The sequence below is a fragment of the Phyllopteryx taeniolatus genome, chromosome 8, assembly GCF_024500385.1.
Source record: "Phyllopteryx taeniolatus isolate TA_2022b chromosome 8, UOR_Ptae_1.2, whole genome shotgun sequence".
NCBI lineage: Eukaryota > Metazoa > Chordata > Actinopteri > Syngnathiformes > Syngnathidae > Phyllopteryx > Phyllopteryx taeniolatus.
Window position 1 is genome coordinate 10,917,412 of NC_084509.1, and position 21,577 is coordinate 10,938,988.

The 21,577-nt window shown below is 39.6% G+C and overlaps 1 protein-coding gene across 3 annotated transcripts; it reads left to right on the forward strand.

Annotated features, from left to right (window-relative positions):
- The first annotated feature begins 210 nt into the window (after positions 1-210).
- Positions 211-21,319, forward strand: mfsd1 (major facilitator superfamily domain containing 1). Of its 3 annotated transcripts, none has more exons than XM_061782280.1 (17): positions 211-489; positions 642-694; positions 2,169-2,281; positions 2,397-2,439; positions 2,523-2,590; positions 4,680-4,788; positions 4,863-4,965; positions 7,075-7,173; positions 7,452-7,563; positions 9,678-9,734; positions 11,391-11,547; positions 12,011-12,108; positions 12,189-12,301; positions 12,411-12,458; positions 12,550-12,616; positions 19,227-19,332; positions 20,827-21,319. In XM_061782280.1, exons 1-17 carry the CDS (start codon positions 315-317, stop codon positions 20,884-20,886), a joined length of 1,581 nt encoding a protein of 526 aa, XP_061638264.1. In that variant the 5' UTR covers positions 211-314; the 3' UTR covers positions 20,887-21,319. The 3 variants fall into 3 exon arrangements, 2 of the variants coding, with proteins under 2 accessions (XP_061638264.1, XP_061638262.1); XR_009789747.1 differs by lacking the exons at positions 19,227-19,332; positions 20,827-21,319 and adding exons at positions 14,059-14,185; positions 18,351-19,135 and having other exon boundaries at positions 217-489; XM_061782278.1 differs by lacking the exons at positions 19,227-19,332; positions 20,827-21,319 and adding an exon at positions 18,351-19,135 and having other exon boundaries at positions 230-489.
- Positions 21,320-21,577: the final 258 nt, after the last annotated feature.

The window sequence follows — 21,577 nt, forward strand, 5'->3', positions numbered from 1 at the left end:
TGTGCGTGGGGTGGTGGGGCTGGGGGGAGGCACGTGCCCCCCAAGCCTCCCGGTTCCGCCACCTCTGCTTACATGGAATGCGCTGACGACTTTGCCCCTCGTAGTTTAGCATCGCTGTAAACATGCAGCTCAAAAGGGACATGTTGTATCTACTTATGTTCTTATCGATGCCCTGACCTATCCTGTTAAAACTTCCGGTTTCCTGTCAGTCTCGTGCGGGCTGATCCAGTCACGTGACGTGCATGTGGATGATCACGTGATATGCCGGCTGCGTCTTCTCCACTTCCGTCAACTTTTCCTCCGTCCATCCCAACATGGCGGACGTCGTGGAGGATCACAGTCTGCTGGCGGCGGAGGCCGGGGATAATGACTCCCTGTCCGGCGGAGAGGCGAGCGGTCGTGCCGGTACATCGCTCCCCGCCATCTGCGACCCGGCTCACGTCTTACACCGGGTCGTCATCCTGGTTTTTATGTGTTTCCTCGGATTCGGTAAGCACGAAAAGGCGCCGACGTGGAGTTTAGGGGTAACTTTCAACTGCTGTACATGTATATGTAAAAGACAAAACAAAAAAAGGAACCTTCAGCTTCTCCGAACGACACAATACATGTTTAAACCGTGTGCTTGTGTTATTTTATTCCAGGGAGCTATTTCTGTTATGACAACCCAGCTTCCCTTCAGACTCAAGTCCTCCAGGTAAAGTATACCATATGGTGTTGTAAAATGAGAGCAACACCGCAATTTACCTGCATTGAAAACACATGCCTCCAGTAAATCATTTTTAAAAGTCAAACCACAACAATATATCTATGGTAGGTGCAACTCCACATTACAAATTTATTTAAAACAATTTGCTAGGGCTCGGTATGCCTTAAAATAAAAACCACGTTTCCCTCCCCTACAAAAATCGAATTTATGATAAGTTTCTCCTAAAAAAAAAAAGAAAAAAAAAAGAAAAAGCACATGCCAATGACATTAAGCAAACCATTATTCCATTTTGTTTTCTCCTATTATGGTGTTTGCTTTAGTTGTCAATTTCCACCGAAATAATAGAAAAACTGTTTTATTTTCTTGCCTGATGTGAAGAGTGAAATAGATTTTTTTCTGTTCCATATGTCTGTTGTTGCAGAGTAATATGTACAGCATGTAGGTTGATGTAGATGTTGGATTTAGTTTTTACATTATGACATAAAAAATTAGACCATGATAAATCATTTCAAAACTTATCCACCAGTAATGTGGCCTATAACTTATATGACAATTGAATTTTTAAAATCTTTTCGGGAGGGGAAGTCAAAATAAACAACTGAGATAAGGTGTTTGCACCAAACCTACCTTTTGGAGTTATGGCCCAAATTTCATTGAGTTGCACAATATATAGGTCACATTAATGGTGGTAAATGTTTTTGAAATGCTAAATATCCACAATATATCACTTTGTGATTTAGATGACATACCTTGGATAACTTAGGTTAAAAGTTTCCAGCATGTCAAATTGGGATCTTTGATACGACCTTTTGACTCAACTCTTGAGTACTTACCGATACCGAGACCAAGTACCGATACGACTAGAACTTTTCAAGTTTATTTGTATAGCCCTGAATCACAAAAAAGTCTCAAAGGGCTTCACAGGCCCACAGTTGGCAATGATTGACAACATCCCCGAATCTAAACCCTCCCAATCGCGTGGGCCAAACCCCATTTGGGAAAAAAATAAACCTTGAGAAGGGACCGCAGATGTGGAGGATCCCCCTTCCAGGATGACCAGGCTGCAATGGATGTCGAGTGGGCAACATTTGTCACATAGTCTGGTGCTTTACAAGATACTTACATTTTCAATTAACAGAATGACAAATAATTTTTAGCAGTCAAAATCTTTTTTTTTTTTTTTTTTCTTTCTTCTGATAAAAGGCAGCACAGTCACTCTGTAATAGAGAGAGTCCAAAATAAAACACAAACAACTCTAGAGTTTAGGATTAATTTGTAACAAAAGTGCAAATACTGCAAAATAAATTAACATGAGTTTTGGTGCAAAATAAAATGGGGTTAACTGTTAACTCTTCTTTAGTTTTATTCAAAGGTGGAAAATTAAAACAAAGCGCTGCTATTTATTTGTAGTTATAGTGTGTAAAAATGCATAAATAAAACAGTCAACTTGTGTTTTGTGAAGGATATGAACCTAAACACGGCCAAGTTCATGCAGCTTTATGCCTGGTACTCGTGGCCCAATGTCATCCTCTGCTTTTTTGGGGGATTCCTCATTGACAGAGTCTTTGGCATCAGGTAATATCAGCATTTAATGCGTTGTTGTTTTCAGCTACATGACTACCAATTATGTAAAAATAAAAAAAAACTACCAGTACTTCCACATGATTTCATGTATTTTTTTCTTATTTAGGCTGGGAACCATCATTTTTTCCCTGTTTGTTTGTGTTGGACAGGTAGGTTTTTCTCTTTTTCCAGCTTGTATTCTCAGGCAAAAACTCTATGAATTGAATTTAGATTTTTTTTCCCATCCATGCAGGTCATATTTGCCACTGGAGCTTTGGTAAATCATTTTTGGCTGATGGAAATCGGACGTTTTATATTTGGGTAAGGAAAGGATCTGTTTTTAAAAGTAAATTAGTGCACATCTTTGTGTCTCAATTGAAGAGTAATCAATTTCACATCATAAGGAACAATCAATTAATCCAAAAAGTGATTTGCCCATCCATGCTATAGATTAGAACGATATTGTATAACACAGGTGTCAAACTCAAGGGCCAGTCACCAGATCTGGCCTGCCGCATCATTTTATGTGACCTGCGAAAGTAAATCATGTGCCGCAACGTCCACTTTTCTTGCTAAAATTTTTACCAAATTTCAAATTGTCATATGTAATAAATGAAAACGATGAGTTTGTCCCTCCCCAGTAACTTGACAATAGTTGAATGAACTATTATCCTTGACTTCTGATTCCAAAACTATGTGTTGTGTATATGTAGTAATTTGATAAGGAGATTAAACATTTATATGGTTTCACAGTCATAACGGCCCTCTGAGGGAAACTACAATATGGTCTGCAACAAAAATGGGTTTAATAATACATTAGAGCTGTGATTCTAAAAGTGTGGTAGGAGTACCACGAGTGGTATGCGGGCTCATTTTTAGTGGTATGCAAATAGAATGTATACAATCAACCATATTTATATACATTTACTCTGTGGCTGTGGGTCAGTAGGTAGACCAGGTCGTCCAGTAGAGCTGGTTCGAATCCCGGCTCAGACTGTCCGCATGCCGAAGTGTCCTTGGGCAAGACAGTGAACCCTGATTTGTTCCCAGTGGGCCTGGCAGCAGCCACCAATTGGTTTATGAATGTGTGTGTTAATGGGTGAATGTGAGGCTTTGTATAGCTATTTGGGCACTGTGATAGTGTAGATAAAGCGCTATATAAGTGCAGTCCATTTACCATTTACTCTAAAGCTTTTCGCAATGCATACTTCATGTTTAAACTAAATTTTTAAATCCGGTACAGTATATCTTTTTATTTTTCATGTACTGCACATTTAGTGTAAGTACATTTAGGTACAGTTCAGTTGTATTTAACTTTTAAGTCAAGTACAATAGATTTGCATTTAATATTTAATAACTGTTTGTTTTTAAACATTTAAGTACAATTTTCATTTAATTATGTGCAATACATTTTAATTAAATAATTACTTATGTACACTTTTTTTCCCGCTACATTTAAGCTCAGGTTTAATGTTCAAACTCTGCATGGTACTGTGGTTTACAAGACTTAGTATACTTTTTATGTAATAAAACGTCGGATTCGTTTTTTATGAACAATAAAGCCCACCACGTGACTTTGTTTTTATGTTGGTGATATTGGCCATACTTTGAGAGCAAAGTATTTTTCGAGGTTTACTCTGTGTAAAATGTTTAAAAGCCAATACATTAGAAGGGTAGAGATTTAGCTTGGCAAATTTTATTGGTACAAAGTTAGAGATGTATACAGGCAATTATTTTTCTTAAAAGGCCTACTTTATTGAATATATATATATATATTTTTTTGCACATAGATATACCTTGTTACATTCTACTCAATTAAGCCTATGGGGTAAATAATTTTTTTAATAGATATATTTTATTAAAATTGTGGGGACATTAAGCATTATTATTAAATTATTACATTATAGATATATTAGTCTTTGTTTTTGTCGGGGGATTAAGGGTTTAAGTGATTTATGGTAGTGATTTATGATTGTGATTATGTTTTGACTTTTAGCTGATGTACAATTGAAAAATACAGTGGAACCTCAATATAACGGCCTAATAGGGGCGGGGGATTTGTCTGATTTCGCCGATTCTCCGCTACATTGAAGCACTTCTTTTAGGCCATATGCACCCATACAGTACAAAATATAAGATACAGTATATTTTATGGATATATATATATATATATATATATATTATTATTTTTAAATTTATATATATATATATATATATATATATATATAAATAAATGAATTCTGGAACTAACAGACTTTGTCAACAACAGTTTAAGTGAAAAATAGAAACAATTTTTGGACACATTGTTCAGTCCCGACAGTCCGTTTAATCCAATAGCCGTTATATCGGGGTCCGTTTTATCGAGGTCCCACTGTACTCTGTCTTTATACGCTGTGTTTGTTGTGGCTAGAATTGGAGGGGAGTCCCTGGCTGTGGCCCAGAATACGTATGCAGTCAACTGGTTTAAAGGGAAGGAGCTCAATCTGGTGTTTGGTCTTCAGCTGAGCATGGCTCGTCTGGTAAGGACAACACTCAACTAGTGTTCAGAAGCAGCTAATTAATACGTGAATGCATACACTCCGGTGGTCTGCAGGGCAGCACGGTGAACATGAACATCATGGGCTGGGTGTACAGCAAAGTGTCTCTCCTGGTCAGCGCTCCCGGTCACATCACGCTAGGCTGCTCGCTCATGATAGGTAAAGTAGCAAAGTGAAATGAAACATTCAGGCTTTTGGTTACATAGTCCTAGAGTTACTCGAGCCTTCATTGCCTGCATCTAACAATCTCAGCGAACTATCACTGCAAGGAGAACTGAAAGTGCAAAAGGCTGATTCACGTGAGTCACACCAGTCATAGAAAGTATCATTTCTACTTATTTTTAACACTTCGTTCATATGCTTCAGTTTTTGAAAACGGGTGTGACAAGGAAATTACAACTTTCTCAGCAACTTTGTCCACTTTGTTGGTTTACTTTTTCTTTTGGTAATCACTTTTTTGTGATGAGTCTGCACTTTTTTTCAAGGACGTTCCCATTTACATTTTGTTCACAATCCACACATTATTGACGTCATCATAAATGATTCAAATAAAAAAAAAACCCTCCAATGTTTATAAGGGTTGCTGCACGGGTAGCACTTTTGTATAGACCAATACGATTTCCATACTTGCATTCATTGAGTCCTCGCCAATACAAAGTACAAATACTTGATAATCCCATTATGTCTTGCAATTGTGATTAAAATGTTTAATTAAAATCCAATATTGTTCAAAAACAAACTTATTGAAAATGGCGTAAGTCTCACTCAAATATAACACTTAGAGCAACAACTTTATGACTGGCATTTTAACATCCAACTGCATGTTTTTCTAACAGTTTTGTCACACATTTCACTCAAATGTACAGTAATCTGTAACTGAGGGCATTTCATATTTCTAAACCGTAACCCTGGCGGGACAACGGAAGTGATACATTATCATCATTGCTTACTTCTCTTGACTCTGTTTTAAAAATGTGTGGTGCAGGTTCTTTTTTTATGAAGGGTGTTATGTATTTGCTCTAAAACTGCCGCAGTTATCTGAGTAACAGTGAAGCGATTGAAGAAACCATTGATTTTAAATGAGCTGTTTTCACTTTCACTGTACAGGTTTGTGCACGTGTACTTGGACTTGCAAGGCTTAGTCTTTGAGATTACAGTACATAGATTACATACATTTTTTTACAGTATAGATAGGCTACTGGCAGAATCAACCAGGAGCTTGCAGGGTGGAGAAAGACCAGGCCGGGGATGCGACTCATTGGTGCGCTGCACTTCAGCCGCTGTGCTAAACCTCCCTGCTGGTCGAACCGGGGGAGGTTTCGCATGCCCTCGCTGTCTGGGCCGGGCGATGGGACTTGAGAAACTTGCTTGCCGGATGGGCTGCCGCCTCAACTCACCTGAGCGGAGTTCATCATTCATTTTGTAGAGCATAATTTCCTGTCAGCTAAAAAAAAAAGTGTTGTCATTTGTGTTTACCTTATAATATCATCATGTGGATGACCATCAGCTGAAGATGAAATGTAATGCAATTCTCATTTGTTTTTAACAGTCAAAATCCAATGATAGGGATATATAAAAAAGGAACAATTAATGGGTTATGTACTTTGAAGTTATTTTTTTGGCATTTGCCCTTAATAAGAGATTATGTTTAGCGATGTGTCTGCTGTAAGTGCCACATACATGGATCTGTACACTTATTGACAAGTGCCATCCCTGGGGGTGGAGTGGCGGGGCGGTGGGTGGGTGGGGTGGGGCTGTTGGCTGAGGGGGTGGCATTGGGTCCCTGCGGCCCCCACTGGGTGGCCGGTTTTCGGGGCGCCTCGGTGTGGGACGTGTCCCGTCTGCCGGGCTGCTCTCGGTTGGACCCCTGATCAAGTCTGATTCTCAATAAAACTCAATTATAATACCACAGCGGAAGGTTAAAAACTCCACTGTGACACAGTAAAACTGTTCCGGCATGAAAGGGATACATATTTTCCATTCTGCTTGACCTAACAGCCGAACAGGAGAAAAAAAAAGGACAAGTGTAATTCAGCAGTTTGGTAATGAAATGCTGCCTCCACAAATGAAAATGCATTTGATGCTTTTACTGACTTTATGGCCCTCTCTTTTTTGTATCTTTAGCTCTTAGCTGACATCTTGTTCTTCAATATCATAGCTCTTGTCATGTGGTAAATGAAATTCAGCTGTGATTGTATCTTGACATCTTTTCCATTAGTTTTTCCATCAATTACCATAAATGAGTTTAATCTTGTATTCTCTCCTCAGCTGCTGTAACCTGCATATTCTCGCTAATCTGCGCTTTGGTGCTGGCATTCCTTGACAAAAGAGCGGAGAAAATCCTTCAAAAGGACCAGGGCAAAACCGGTAAAGCACTCTCACTATGCCTTGTTCATTCAGCATTTTGACACCCAAGTTTCAACAGCTTTACACTACCAGTCGTAGCTAAAGTAAAAGAACTACTGGTAGTACCAGTAGTTTTTATTTTTTTTTTTTTTTTTTGCTGTCCAATAGGTATAATAGTTCAGACTTCAATTAATGTGCTTTGTTAAAAAACAAAACAGAAACAAAAACACTGCTGTAACTTATTATGACTTTTTTCATTAGGTTCTTCTTCAGTGCTTTTTTTGTATCTTGACTGTCAGGCGAGGTAATTCAACTGACTGATGTGAAAGACTTCCCCTTGCCCCTGTGGATCATCTTCATCATTTGCGTGAGCTACTACGTGGCCATCTTCCCCTTTATTGGACTGGGACAGTGAGTATTACACAAGTGCCTCCTCAGTCAACCAGAAATCACTTTGAATGTTTTAGTGTGTGTGTTCTTTTTTTTATGTGTTTATCTTCCCTCAATTTACTGAAATTGTTCTCAAATCAAGTCAGCTTTGCAATGGTCTCTGGTGCTACTTGCGCAAAAATAGAATTCCCCATCGAGAATCACCACACATTAGCCTGTGGTTTTCATCCCTTCCCCACATTTTGGTATAACAGTATGTTTATATGATTATCTCTATTATCAGCAAGTGAATGCATCTTCTCATAGTGATTTAGGGCTGAAACAATTAATCAAATAACTAAAATAATTCGATTTAAAAAAAAAAAAAAAAAAAAAAAAAAAAGGTTGACACAAAATCTCTGCCTCAACACTTCGGAGAGGTCATTTTTCCACACGGACTAATGTTATTGCGGGTGCACGCACCACTCTGTGTAGAAATAATAAAGTGAGTTGCCGCGATGGAGGTGAGCAAGGAGGAAACAGTCCGTAAACGACGAGTTCAAATGTGTCTCCTGCAAAGCAGAACTGGCTTACATAACAGCACATCTATGGTTGGCGACACTAGCTAACGTAAACATTCATTAATTTTCCGTTATCCGCACGAGGGTGGCGGGTGTGTTGGAGCCTATCCCAGTTCTTTGGGCGAGAAGTTGGGTACACCCTGAACTGACCGTCAGCCAATCGCAGGGCACATACTGTATAAACAAACAACCATTCACACATTCACACATACAGACAATTGAGAATCTTCAATTAACCTACCATGCATGTTTTTGTGATGCGGGAGGAAACCGGAGTACCTGGAGAAAACCCACACAGGCACGGGGAGAACATGCAAACTCCACAGAGGCAAGGTCGGATTTGAACCTGGGTCCTCAGAACTGTGAGGCAGATGTGATAACCAATCGATCACCCTGCCGCCAACGTAAACATCATTAGCTAATTTAATATAGCCTCCCACCCCAAGTTAGAACGTAAGTTGTAACCCTGAAAGTGGTCAAGGATAGACACAGCCGCTGGTTCACTTTCAATGACTTTATTGAACAAAATAAATGCATATAAGCACATTAATACACTCGTAACTATGTCCAACAGCTGACTCCCAGTCACTCAACGAGCAGACTAGCTCACAGTTAGCCAATTAACAGACAGTTCAGTCTTTTTTAAAGACCATATTGCCCAGCTGTATTAGCTAGGTTGGAATAGACAAGTGTGTTTTTTCAGGTTTTTAAAATGTATTTCAATATATATTTTTAAAATCACAATATTCATGCAAAAAAAATTGTATAGTATGTATTTACGTAGCATTGTACTATTTTAATTAAAATCTTGGAGGGAAAATCTATTGGTGTTTCTGTTTTCCCTTTTTTTAATCATGTTTGTCATCTTTATCACATTGGGTTGTGTATCTTGCCAGTGACTGTCTTTTGTGTAGTAGAGACCTATAAATTTTGAAGTTTTTGTTTATCATTTCCACTCTTCTCTAGCTCAGGAGAGCTGTGATTTTGTCTTCGGAAATGTCCAACTGAATTTTGAATTAGACTATTTTATGTCTCATTAGTGTCTTTATTAATTTTAAAGATGCTACAATAATGCACATAATTTCCAATAATATTTTTTTATGGGGAGCACTAAGCATCTTGGGTATCTGTTGAAAACATATTTATTGTCCTTGAGTGAACGAGGAACAGAATTCAACTCCTAATGAAGACGTCCTTATATTTGAAGGGCAAGCTAGGAGTAAAATAGAGACCCTCATTGGATGAGCACGAAGTCCTTGTCTGCGGTAAGTTTTAGTGGCAAAATGCATTATTATCATCAAGGCACAGAGAGAGAAGGAGGTGGGGTCAGAAATAGAAAGTGGTTTTCAAAATGGCTTGGTCAGTAGACAAATCAATTGACGTTGTCGCAACCTAGAAGACACTCGCAAATCACTTAGCGACGGATGTAGTATCTCCACTCCACTGTGCTCCCAAAGTAAGTAGTTTTATAGATGTCACATACATTTCAGCCTAAATGATGGATGTCAGACTGGAAGTCTGACATGAAAGTGTCAGTGCTGGGCAACACTGTCATCTTGTCTTCTTTATTTCCAGGGTCTTCTTCATTGAGAAGTTCAACTTTTCCCCTGCCGAAGCGAGAGCTGTTAACAGGTAATTTACATCAGATGCAATTAGGGCTGGGGGAAAAAAATCGAATAACTGTAATAACGCTAAGTCGACTTCAAAAATAGGTAGACTCAGGCAAATGTACAGTATGGCATCTGCTTTAAAAACGGTGACAAAGCCCAAATGCTTTCGAGTACATACAGTGGGTACGGAAAGTATTCATCCATCCATCCATCTATCCATCTTCTACCGCTGGAATGTATTCAAACCCCTTAAATTTTTCACTCTTTGTTAGATTGCAGCCATTTGCTAAAATCATTTAAGTTCATTTATTTTTCCTCATTAATGTACACACAGCACCCCATGTTGATTTATTAAAAAAGAAAAACTGAACTATCACACAGCCATAAGTATTCAGACCCTTTGCTCAGTATTTAGTAAAAGCACCCTTTTGAGCTAATACAGCCATGAGTCTTTTTGGGAATGAATCAACAAGTTTTTCACACCTGGATTTGGGGATCATCTGCCATTCCACCTTGCAGATCCTCTCCAGTTCTGTCAGGTTGGATGGTGAACTTTGGTGGACAGCCATTTTCAGGTCTCTCCAGAGATGCTCCATTGGGTTTAAGTCAGGGCTCTCGCTGTGCCATTCAAGAACAGTCACAAGAGTTGTTCTGAAGCCACTCCTTCGTTGTTTTAGCTGTGCGCTTTGGGTCATTGTCTTGTTGGAAGGTGAACCTTGGGCCCAGTCTGAGGTTCTGAGCACTCTGGAGAAGGTTTTTGTCCAGGATATCCCTGTACTTGGGCGCATTCATCTTTCCTTCAATTGCAACCAGTCGTCCTGTCAATGCAGCTGCAAAACACCCCCACAGCATGGTGCTGCCACCACCATGCTTCACTGTTGGGACTGTATTGGACAGGTGATGAGCAGTGCCTGGTTTTCTCCACACATACCGCTTAGAATTAAGGCCCAAAAGTTCTATCTTGGTCTCAGCAGACCAGAGAATCTTATTTCTCACCATCTTGGAGTCCTTCAGGTGTTTTTTATTATTAATTTTTTTTTTTAAGCAAACTCCATGCGGGGTTTCACGTCTCTTGCAATGAGGAGAGGCTTCCATTGGGCCACTCTGCCATAAAGACCCGACTGGTGGAGGGCTGGAGTGATGGTTGACTTTCTAGAACTTTCTCCCATCTCCCGACTGCATCTCTGGAGCTCAGCCACAGTGATCTTTGGGTTCTTCTGTACCTCTCTCACCAAGGCTCTTCTCCCCCGATTGGTCAGTTTGGCTGGACGGCCAGCTCTAGGAAGGGTTTTGGTCGTCCCAAACGTCTTCCATTTAATGGTTATGGAGGCCACTGTGCTCTTAGGAACCTTAAGTACAGCAGAAATTATTTTGTAACCTTGGCCAGATCTGCGCCTTGCAACAATCTGTCTCTGAGCTCTTCAGGCAGTTCCTTTAACCTCATGATTGTGTTTTGCTCTTACATGCACTGAGCTGTAAGGTATAGACGTGTGTGGCTTTCCTAATCAAGTGCAATCAGTATCATCAAACACAGCTGAACTCCAATGAAGGTGTAGAACCATCTCAAGGATGATCAGAAGAAATAGATAGCACCTGAGTTAAATAGATGAGTGTCACAGCAAAGGGTCTGATTTATTATAGTGTAACCCATCTTCATGTGTGTTTCTGTCTCCCTTAGCATTGTTTACGTCGTCTCAGCTCCGGCGTCTCCTATTTTGGGCTTCGTGGTAGACAAGATGGGGAGGAATGTGATTTGGGTGATGTGCGCTGTGTGCACCACACTTGCCTCTCACATGATGCTGGCCTTCACCTTCTGGAACCCATGGATTGGCATGGTAAACTGTAAAATTCATTTTCCGACACTACTCTTGTAATTGAGGCAGTCATGGACTTACGTAACATTAGGTTCAGGGAATCTTATTGTAGTACTGCGTTTCAAAATCTTGACTCCCCTTTCTACCTCAAGAATTACAATTCTGTTTAGTAACATGATATATATGGTGGCATGTGGTTGACTGGTTAGCAAACTCCACACAGGCGGGGCCGGGATTTGAACCCCGGTGCCCAGAACTGTGAGGGAGATGTGCAAACCAGTCATCCACCGTGCTGGCTGCCTAAGATTACTGAATGATAAATTAAGGAAATGCTGAAACATTTGCAATAAAAAATAATTTAAAAAAAAAAGTCCTAAATTTTTTTAACTGCACAAAAAAAATACATCAAACAGAACCCCCTTATTGGAAATAATTGGGGGACATCCCTGTATAGTATATTACCTAACATTGTTGTTGCTTCCAGTCACTGCTGGGGGTGTCCTACTCCCTATTGGCATGCGCTCTGTGGCCTATGGTGGCCTTCGTGGTACCTGAGCACCAACTGGGGACGGCTTATGGCTTGTACAAATCCTTCTACTTATTCTCCTTCTAATTAACTGTTGCTTTCTTTGATTCATTGATTGTGATATTCCTCCCTATAGCATGCAGTCCATTCAGAACCTTGGACTCGCGCTCATTGCCATGGCAGCAGGAGCCATCCTCGACACCAAAGGATATCTGTTTCTGGAAGTCTTTTTTTGTTCCTCCATCTGCAGTCAGTCTCTTTCCTTTTTTCAACTCTGAAACTAATTTTTATTTAAACATTTTTTTTTCATTATTAACAGTCTTAATTTTTTCCAAATTTGTGCCCACTTGTCTTGCAGTTGCATTGATGGCGGTGGTGATGCTGTACTTGGTGGATTTTCTAAGAGGTAAGAGTATATCTTATCCGTGCTGGTGAAGCGCACCCTTCTACCTCCCCGCTTAATTACTTCCATCTCCCCTGTTTTTCTCTCTCTCCAGGAGGGGATTTGAACCGGTCAGCCGCAGCCAGAGCCAAACTCCTGAAAGAAGCCACTTCAGATGCCGAGTGAGTAGCTGCCGCTCTTCACCCGCTGTCGTCGCCGCTTTTCCACCCACTCACAGGCGTCTTAGAAATGTAATGAACAACCCACTCGTCTAATCAAGTGGCTCATGCATATTTTGCGGCTCTTCTGAGAGCTACAATGTAGTTTTTACCCTGAGCTGAATCGACTATTTTGTCTACTGGCACATCTACACTCGCCAGCCACTTCATTAGGTACAGCACAGTGAGATCGAATTGAAGAGCCTCTACAAAGATTAGTCACTTTTGAGACTGTTTCTTGTCGCTCTGATAAATGTAATGAAAATAATAGAATGACCTCTCAGTAAGGTATAATGTAGATGTACACTACTGCATGTTATAACCACAATATTAAAATGCTGTATTGTTTTATTAATATCGCTTTCAATGTCAGGCAAAAAATAGCATTATTAGTGTTCTAAGATATTTTTTTCCCTCTTTTTTCCATTAGATAAAAACAGGCGTCCTCAAGTTGAGGCGAGTCTAGGAATACTAAAGCTTAGCCTAGCAATACAAAAGGCTAGTTTCGGAATCGGAAACATTAGCCTAGCAATGCAAGAGGCTAGTCTAGAATGCTAAAAAGATCTGGTTGCAATACAAGAGGCTAGTTTAGAAATGAGAAAGATTAACCTAGCAATACAATAAGCGACTCTAGGAATGCTAAAAATTAGCCAAGCAATAGTAGATGCTCATTTAGGAAAGCTAAAGTTTAGCCTAACAATACAATAGCCTAGTCTAGGAATTTTAAAGATGAGCCTAGTAATACAAGAGATGAGTCTTAAAATGCTAAAGATTAGCCTAGCAATGCAAGAGGCAAATTTTAAGAACGCTAAACTTTAGGCAATACATGTCGGTCTCGTGGAAAATTCTAAAGATTACCTTAGCAATAAAACAGGCTAGATTTAGGAGTGCTAGAGTTTAACAAGCAATACAAGAGGCTAGTTTTACGAATGTGTAAAATTAGCCTTGCAGTAAAAGAGCCTGGTTTTAGTTTTCATTGTATTCCCTGAAATAGTGGCCTGTTTCCAATCAGAGGAAGGTCGTAAGTGTTTTCTCAAAAGTCAACTGCTGAGCCCATTTTGGACATTTTGACTTACCAAAGCGGCAGCACCTGCCTAAGCATGTAAACAATCTTACAGATGAATTTAAGAGTGCATTTGGAAATCCAGTCTGACACCTTACTCTACTCTTAAGGCTTCTTTATACTCACGCGGACGGCGACCGCGCTGACGTCACTGCGGCTGTCCCGCGCGTAGTTTGCCTTTATACTCGAGCGCAAATCACGCGCGCAGTTTTGAAAATGTACTGCAGTTCACCTCCAAGTTGGGGGTGTCGCTATGGCTGGTATTGGCTAGGACACCACAGGGTGGAGTTTCCTCTGCATTTTTTTGGGCCATTTCCGGTAGCCGTTTTTACTTTCCTTTCAGTGACAAGGAACAAAGCAACATCAATGGCGACCGTGGAACAGTGTCTGCTAGAACAAATGGACCTAGATGACCAGATGATACGTTTAATTATGCTGCAAAATTGATCAAGAATGCGGCGGCGTAGATGGTATGTAAAACCATTGGGCACGCTGAGTACGTCATCACAGCATGTGACTAAAACGGACCAATCACGAGAGATGATCTCCACGGCGTTCGACCTGTAGCAACAATTTTTGCCGTGTGCGCGTCAAGCTACGCAGAGGGTCCACGAGGGGCAATTCATCGGGCACGTGATGCAATGCGGGCATCGCGCGACCGCGGGAGGATAAAGAGGCCTTTAGACTGCAAGTGTTCCGAGAGGCAGAGCGTGCTCCCTTTCTTTGAATTTACGAATGACCGCCTTGCTTGATTGACTTGCATGAACAACTTCCATGCTCGTCCTGCCTAAAGCTCTGAGACTCTGTCTCCCCAGTCAGAGTGACCAGAGTGCGCTCCGGCATTCCCAGAGTGTGGCATGCTGAGTAACTGAACAACACATTCTAACAACGATCTGGGTTTCAGAACGGTCCGGAGTGTTGCAGAGCGTCTTTGGAGTGCTTGTCAGAATGCGCCCAAATGTTATAAATAACGCTAACCCTGCTTCGTATTAACGTTTCTGCCATTTTAACCTGGACTTAAAGACATTGACACTTGGGGCTGACTTCAATTCTATTGGCAACTTATCCCATTTGCATGCAGCACAGCAGTGATAAGCGGCTTCACCGTGTTTGCTTTGGACTCTCTGTGCCGTTGCCTGTGACTCTGCAGATCTCAGAGCCCTACTGGGCTTATATTCCTTTTGCATGTCTTTAATCAGAAACAGAATCATCTTTATTTGCCAAGTATGTCCAAAAAACACACAAGGAATTTGTCTCCGGTAGTTGGAGCCGCTCTAGTACGACAAAAGACTGTCAAATGACAGAGAATACTTTTGAGACATAAAGACATTGACAAAAGCAGTCACTGAGAAATAAAGGGTTGCTAGTTATCTGGTACTGCAGGTACAATTGTATTTTTTTCATTTATTTATTTTTTATTGTGCAATTGTGCAAAAAGATGCAGAGTCCTCTAGCACTTAGAGGAGTTTGAATGACTAAAATAGGAATAGTCCGGTGCAATGACGATAATACCATAATGTATTCAGGACCTTTATAAACCAATAGCAGAATTTGAGTCCATTCTAAAGCTGATTGGGAGCCTGTTGGATTTATCTTACCCAACATTATAATAGACACAAAAGGAATGAAGACGCTGGTTTCTTTTTCTCATGAGGGCGTATGGGAGATTGTTCAGATCACAGTCTCTCAACACGCTCTAAACAATCCCCCCCCTCGCTCCTGCATTTATTTGAAATAGGAGGGATTTACAAATCATAGGAGGGATTTACAAATAGGAGGGATTTACAAATCATGTCAAATGTTCTAAGCAATAAGACACAACACAAAATATTTGATAATAAGAGGGTTTTTCCCAGACATAGTATTCTAAGCAATAAGACACAACACAAAATATTGGACCAACACTTGTCCCGACCCGACCACATCCGATCACGTCCTTGGTCCAGGCGCCCTTCCATCGGATGATGCTGAGTCATCTTTTCGAAGGCGAGACATCTAAAATCGTCCATAATACTAATGCAAGCTAAGCAAATAAATGATAACTTCTACAATTTATCTAACATTTCCCTCCTGTTTATCATGTATTTGCACAAATTCTCATATCATCTTACAGTCACTTCATTTCGATTTTTAACTGTAGAATCATTTTTATGAAACAAATACATTTACACTCAGAGTAAACTTGTCATATATGAATGTTGTAGTTTAAACATCGTAATCATCTGTATCAGGAAACAAATTAGTTAAAGCAAAATCATCATTATCATCATAATCATCATTATCATCATACAGTAATGGATACATCAGCTCCATACGATTTCTCCATGGGGGTTATGGCTGTGGTGATTAATTTACTGATTAATGCCCGAATGCATGGGATACAACAACATCCACATAATGTCAGAATGGCTGCAAAAACAGCAATTGATATCAATATTGGTGAAATTAGGGTTTTATATTTACCAAAAACGTCCATCCGAGCTGTCCCACAAGGAGTGTTGATTGAGGGTCCGTAGACCATCGATGGCTCTGGTCAAGCTGCCATCTGAAGCAGTATTGTTTGTTCTCCAAACATACCGCAAACACCTCCCTCTCTTGCGAGGAGCATGTCGACAGCTGTGCGGTCTTTGGAACGTCCTTGAGCTGCTCGTGCACAGCTTCCAACCCATTCTGAGTCCAATTTCCTAATCTCTGTACATTGAAGTGGATGTAGTTTATCCCATCAACATTTTTATTAATCGTACACCACCAGCATATGAAAGACTCAAATCCTCCTGCAACTTGGTCAGCCAATTTGTATTGATTAGGAACCCCACAAGGAACACCTATGGCGTCGATGTATGTTGGATTATTTTGCCCCTGCCAGGAAAAAATCTCTTTTTTGTATATGTTCTAGATTGGACAAAAACATTGGTGCCCTTTCCATTAAATCTTGAACAGGCATAGGGTATACTGACACATGCAATATCAAAGTGATAATAGCGCATAATCTAGATATATCTTTAGGTAATCTATCAAACAGTCTATCATCTCCGCACCACCACCAGATGTCGCTCCGTGACACTGGCACAAAATTTGGTCCGACTTTTAGGATTACTTTACACTGTGTGTCGTTCAGTGGTCCTAATTTTTTCCCTTTACTAATCATGTTTATACAAGTGAAATTATTTGGTGCTACTAAAGTAGAAAACATCGGTTTGTGTTTATCTGCTTCTGTTATATATAGGATCCCATGATTTACACCTCTTAGTTGGTACAGTAGCGTTCGTGAATGGAATAATACAATCTTGTGATAATTGTGCCGGAACTATGCGCAACAAAGGCCTGGGACCCATGCAAATTACACAATCTTTTCTCGTTACATTTGCTGCTTGTTCCACCAATAGTAACCAATTATTATTTTGTCCTGAAACTCCTGTGACAACAAGGAACCAATCATCAGTAGTTATGTTGTTAACCATTAAAATGTGTCCACCTTTCTTTGAAGTTTTTAATGGCATTTCTGGTTTAACACGGTTCCTATAACACAATACTACTTGGAAGTGGGGATCTTTTCCGCCAGTATATGGCCACGAGCTCACTATCAAACACATTGGGTGATTTGGTTCGTATTTTAATATTAAACTATGGGCCGTTTTTCTTGGGTTAAACTTCTTTCTATGTTCTTTTGCTGTTCTTTTTGACCAACTGGACCAATCATAACCTGTTTCACCAATAAGGTGTTCCCATTCAAAGCCTATAGTTGCATACCAGTCATATCTAAATCCCCAATTCTGCCCATTCTTTAGAATTGTAGTAATATGTTCTGATCCTTTAGTTCTGGTCAGAATGATAATGAAGAATAATGTTTTTACCTCTGTGCCAAATTTTAATATTTGTTGAAGTGCACATTTTAACAGAGCATGAGTATGTTTTATTTATATTTTTATGTAAGATCTAAATACAAATATTTATTGTACTACATTACAATGTCACTGTTCATTATTCTCAGAATTATAATTAAAAGTTAATTGTTCTTAAAAAGTATGTACTTGAATTATTACGCTTATTATTATATCAGTGGCATAAAAAACATCTACAATACTGTCGTTTGTCGTGATAGTTTTTGGGAAAATATAACATGCTAAAAAAATTTGCTATCGTGACAGGCCGAAACACGTACAGTGGAGCAAAAAAGTATTTAGTTAGCCATCAATTGTGCAAGTTCTCCCACTTAAAAAGATGAGAGAGGCCTGTAATTTTCATTATAGGTACAGTATAATATACTGAGAGAGAGCATGAGCAATGGATAGCAAAAATATTGTACAAACAGTATAAAAAAAATAGAGTAACAACTGTAAAAATCGGCAATATAATGGGACCGCGAAGCAAGAACCTAGATATAGTGGAGGATTGCTATATCTGTATTCCGTGATAAGTTGCAGGCACTCCTTGTTTCCCGGGTAGGGCTCATTGTTACCATGACATGTGCATCCTGGGACTCAAATAGTCTCAAGTGTAAAATGATCTATGCAGTTTACTTTTGTCCTAATTCTTTGCCCGGTGTCTTACCAGTGGGTCACATCTGTTTATCTTTGTTGTGTTCTACTTTATGTCTGACTAATGCGGCGCCGTGCTGTAATTACTATTTTCCAGATGATGATGTTGATGATGATGATGATGATGAGGGATTGCTCACGGTCCTGGGCGTACAGAGGGACAAGCTGCACCGTCCACCTCTCAGCTGTCAGTCATGGGCCTTGTGGGCGGCATTGCGGAACTTGTGACTCCGCCCAGTGCTGTCATCTGTGGCACTTCCCCACCACAACTGACTGTCTGGACATAACATCTGGTTTATTTTTCTTCTGTTGAAGAAGAAATTTCTATTTCCATTTTAAAGCCTTTTTAGTATTGGAACGGAGAGGAACCTCGCAGCCCAAGATACATAATTACCTTTTCATCTGGAGAGTCATTTTTCAAAATAGATTTGAATGTTGTGCTTGTCTTTTGTATATATCATTTATTTGTAATAATTGCTGGATTCTCTCCAAGCAGACAGACTTGATATTTTTAATCATTCGTACTGTGGAACATTAATGGTGGCTGCTTTAAAAGGACATTGCTCTTTAAGTCTTAGTCACCATGTAATTGCTTTATCTACTCCTCACTGGTTCGGGGATTCATTCGTACTTTTTTTGCATTTATAACCACTCAATGATATTTAATATTTTTAAGAAATTTTATTAATGTGTCCTTTTGAGGACAGTTTATTCATTAAGTTCAAGTTGTGAGCTGAATGAAATAATTGACTTTTTTGTTTGAGAGTGATTGCACTACAGGCAAGTAGTACTGTCAAAAACGCTATCAACCACTTGAACAATCACTAGTTATTTGTGTCAAACCAAGTACCATTTTTGAATTAAACAACTTTCTGAACACCACTGTAGGTTTTTATTTCCATCTCACTGAAAGTTTATGTGCTTATTTGTGTTTGTTGAGGTGCTAAAAGTGTTAACTTTGTCGTTGGTATAGAAACAAGAGGCAGCCCAGTCATCTGACAGAGGGCGACCTGGCTAGACTGTCACCTATGTCTGCTTTTGGCTTACGCAACCGCTACCTCTCTAAGCTGGGAGCACAGGTATCATGCACACAAATAATCACTTCATGGAGTGTGTGCATTACCATTCATTACAGTGGCACCTCTAAAGTAGACCGCAATGTTTTCTTCCAATTTATTTTTTCTGATTTCTCAGTTTTCCGCCCTTAGGAATCAATTTTAATTGAAATGATCTTGTGTACAATTGACACCATCATTTAAGCTTAATTAAAGGCACATGCATTGTCTTATCAATTTTACATTCTTAGCTTATAAAAATATAGATGAAGACCCCTGTGTTGTAATTCTAAAATTAAGTTAAAGTGAAGTTACTCACACTTTGATAACATAGGCTGAATGAAGGGGAAGGGAGATATGCTGAAGACATTTTAACTGCCGTGTAGTTAGATATGATAACTATGCCTTTGCCTGGGAGGTCAGTCTCTTAACATTGTTACATGTTACCCCTAGGAGTTGTGCATGTTACATTCTTTATTGATTTTTGTTGCTTATTGTACTGACCATCTAGGTCAGAGATGTGTACTTTTCTATGATTTCCTGTTCTATGCTTATCATCACGTTTTACCTCTTTCCCATCACTGGTACGCTTCTCTGATGGCATAACACACACAAAAAAAGCCAAAGAAAAAGCGAAACAAACTTTTGGAGTTAATCTTTTAGACAGGGGTAGGCATATTTCTGTACTCAATTGCCACATTTGAATTTTAAATCTGGCTGTTGTGCCCATTGTGCTTTCATCCCTTTGGATTTGATTTGACTTAGTGTTGCGTATTGACATTTATTGCCTACCTTGTTAACCCATTGTTGCTTGCAGTTGTGAGAAGTCATTAATGTGATCAGTGCTTTGCATAGATGAATATCATTATTGTTAATGATAAAATTATTGAAGGTATTTTGAGCAAATTTGTTATTTTGGATGTTTGTATCCAACTGGTAGCCCTTTGCATTAATCAGTACCCAAGAAGTAGCTCTCAGTTTCTAAAAGTTCAGTGACCCCCTGGTCTAGATTTTGTTGATGTGGTTAAAAAAAAAAACGCAGTGTTTTTTTTCAAAAATAAGGACATTCTAAGACACCCGCTGTTTTGAACAGTAGTGTGTTTGTAAATTTGTTTATTTTCCTGATATATATATTTTTTGTTTTACAATAAATCAACTTACCAGTTTTTTAATGAGACATTTTGCTATTATTACTATATTTTTATATTGCTGTATTCTTGATAATGTAAATCTGTGGATTAAAGAACAGAGCGGGGCGTCTCTGACCCATGGGCCATATTTTTCCCACCCCTGCTTTAAATGCTTGCGTGCAACTTCAGAAGCATATTTGTTCAGGAAAATGCTCAATCGACTTCAGGGTTTTGGCCGTAATTTATTAGGCCTACAATGTCCTACTTCAGGACTTGATGGTGAGCCAGGAGGATTGATTTTAATGCCCCACTGATGTATTTGTTTATCCATCACCATCTCCTCGGCTCCAAATGAGGTCTTCTTATGCTCTTTCCTCTCTGCTCTCAGCTGCCAGGCCACTGCTCCAGCCATCTGTCATCGCTTGCCCACAGGAGCATTCTGAAGTGATGCCCTTCATTCGGCCGTCTGTACACCTCTGGCACTTTAGCAATGTGACTCTAGACAAGTGTGCAATGACAATAAGAAATACGAGAAAGGAAGAGCTTGTTTACTGCCTTCTGAACTTGTAGACATCACATTTGTACCTTCAAGTCACTTTCAACCTTCACACCAGTAATTGTTGTTCTGGATGTGTGGTCTGGTATCTTCTCTTCCCTTGTTTGATTTCAATTAGTTTCCCTGTCATGCACCGTTCCCTTTTTAAAAAAAAAAAAAAATTATATCACACAACCAGTGCATCCCTACAAAACACACACTCAGAGGGATTTGTCAAGATAATGGGGACTGTCCAGACCCAATAAGAGAGGGCACCAACTCCTCAGACCTGTTGAATATGAAATAATGCTTATAAAATAAAGAGTTATTAAAAAGTGAGAAAAACGCTTGTAAACTGTTTGGAGTCTGGATAGAGAGTTATTGCTGCATTGATCAGAAGTGGGGTACAGGTGGAATCAATTTCTCTTCCTCAAGGAGGGATCTACACTCATGTTACCCTTAGTATTAAGTATTGGACACAAAAGCTGCATTTGCACTTAAAGTTAAAGCAATCATTAGTTATTTAAATGTTCCTGTGTCCCATTGTGTTTCCTCACAAGGCCCAGAAATTCATGCAGTGCAAATTGACATTTTCCAAGGCCAT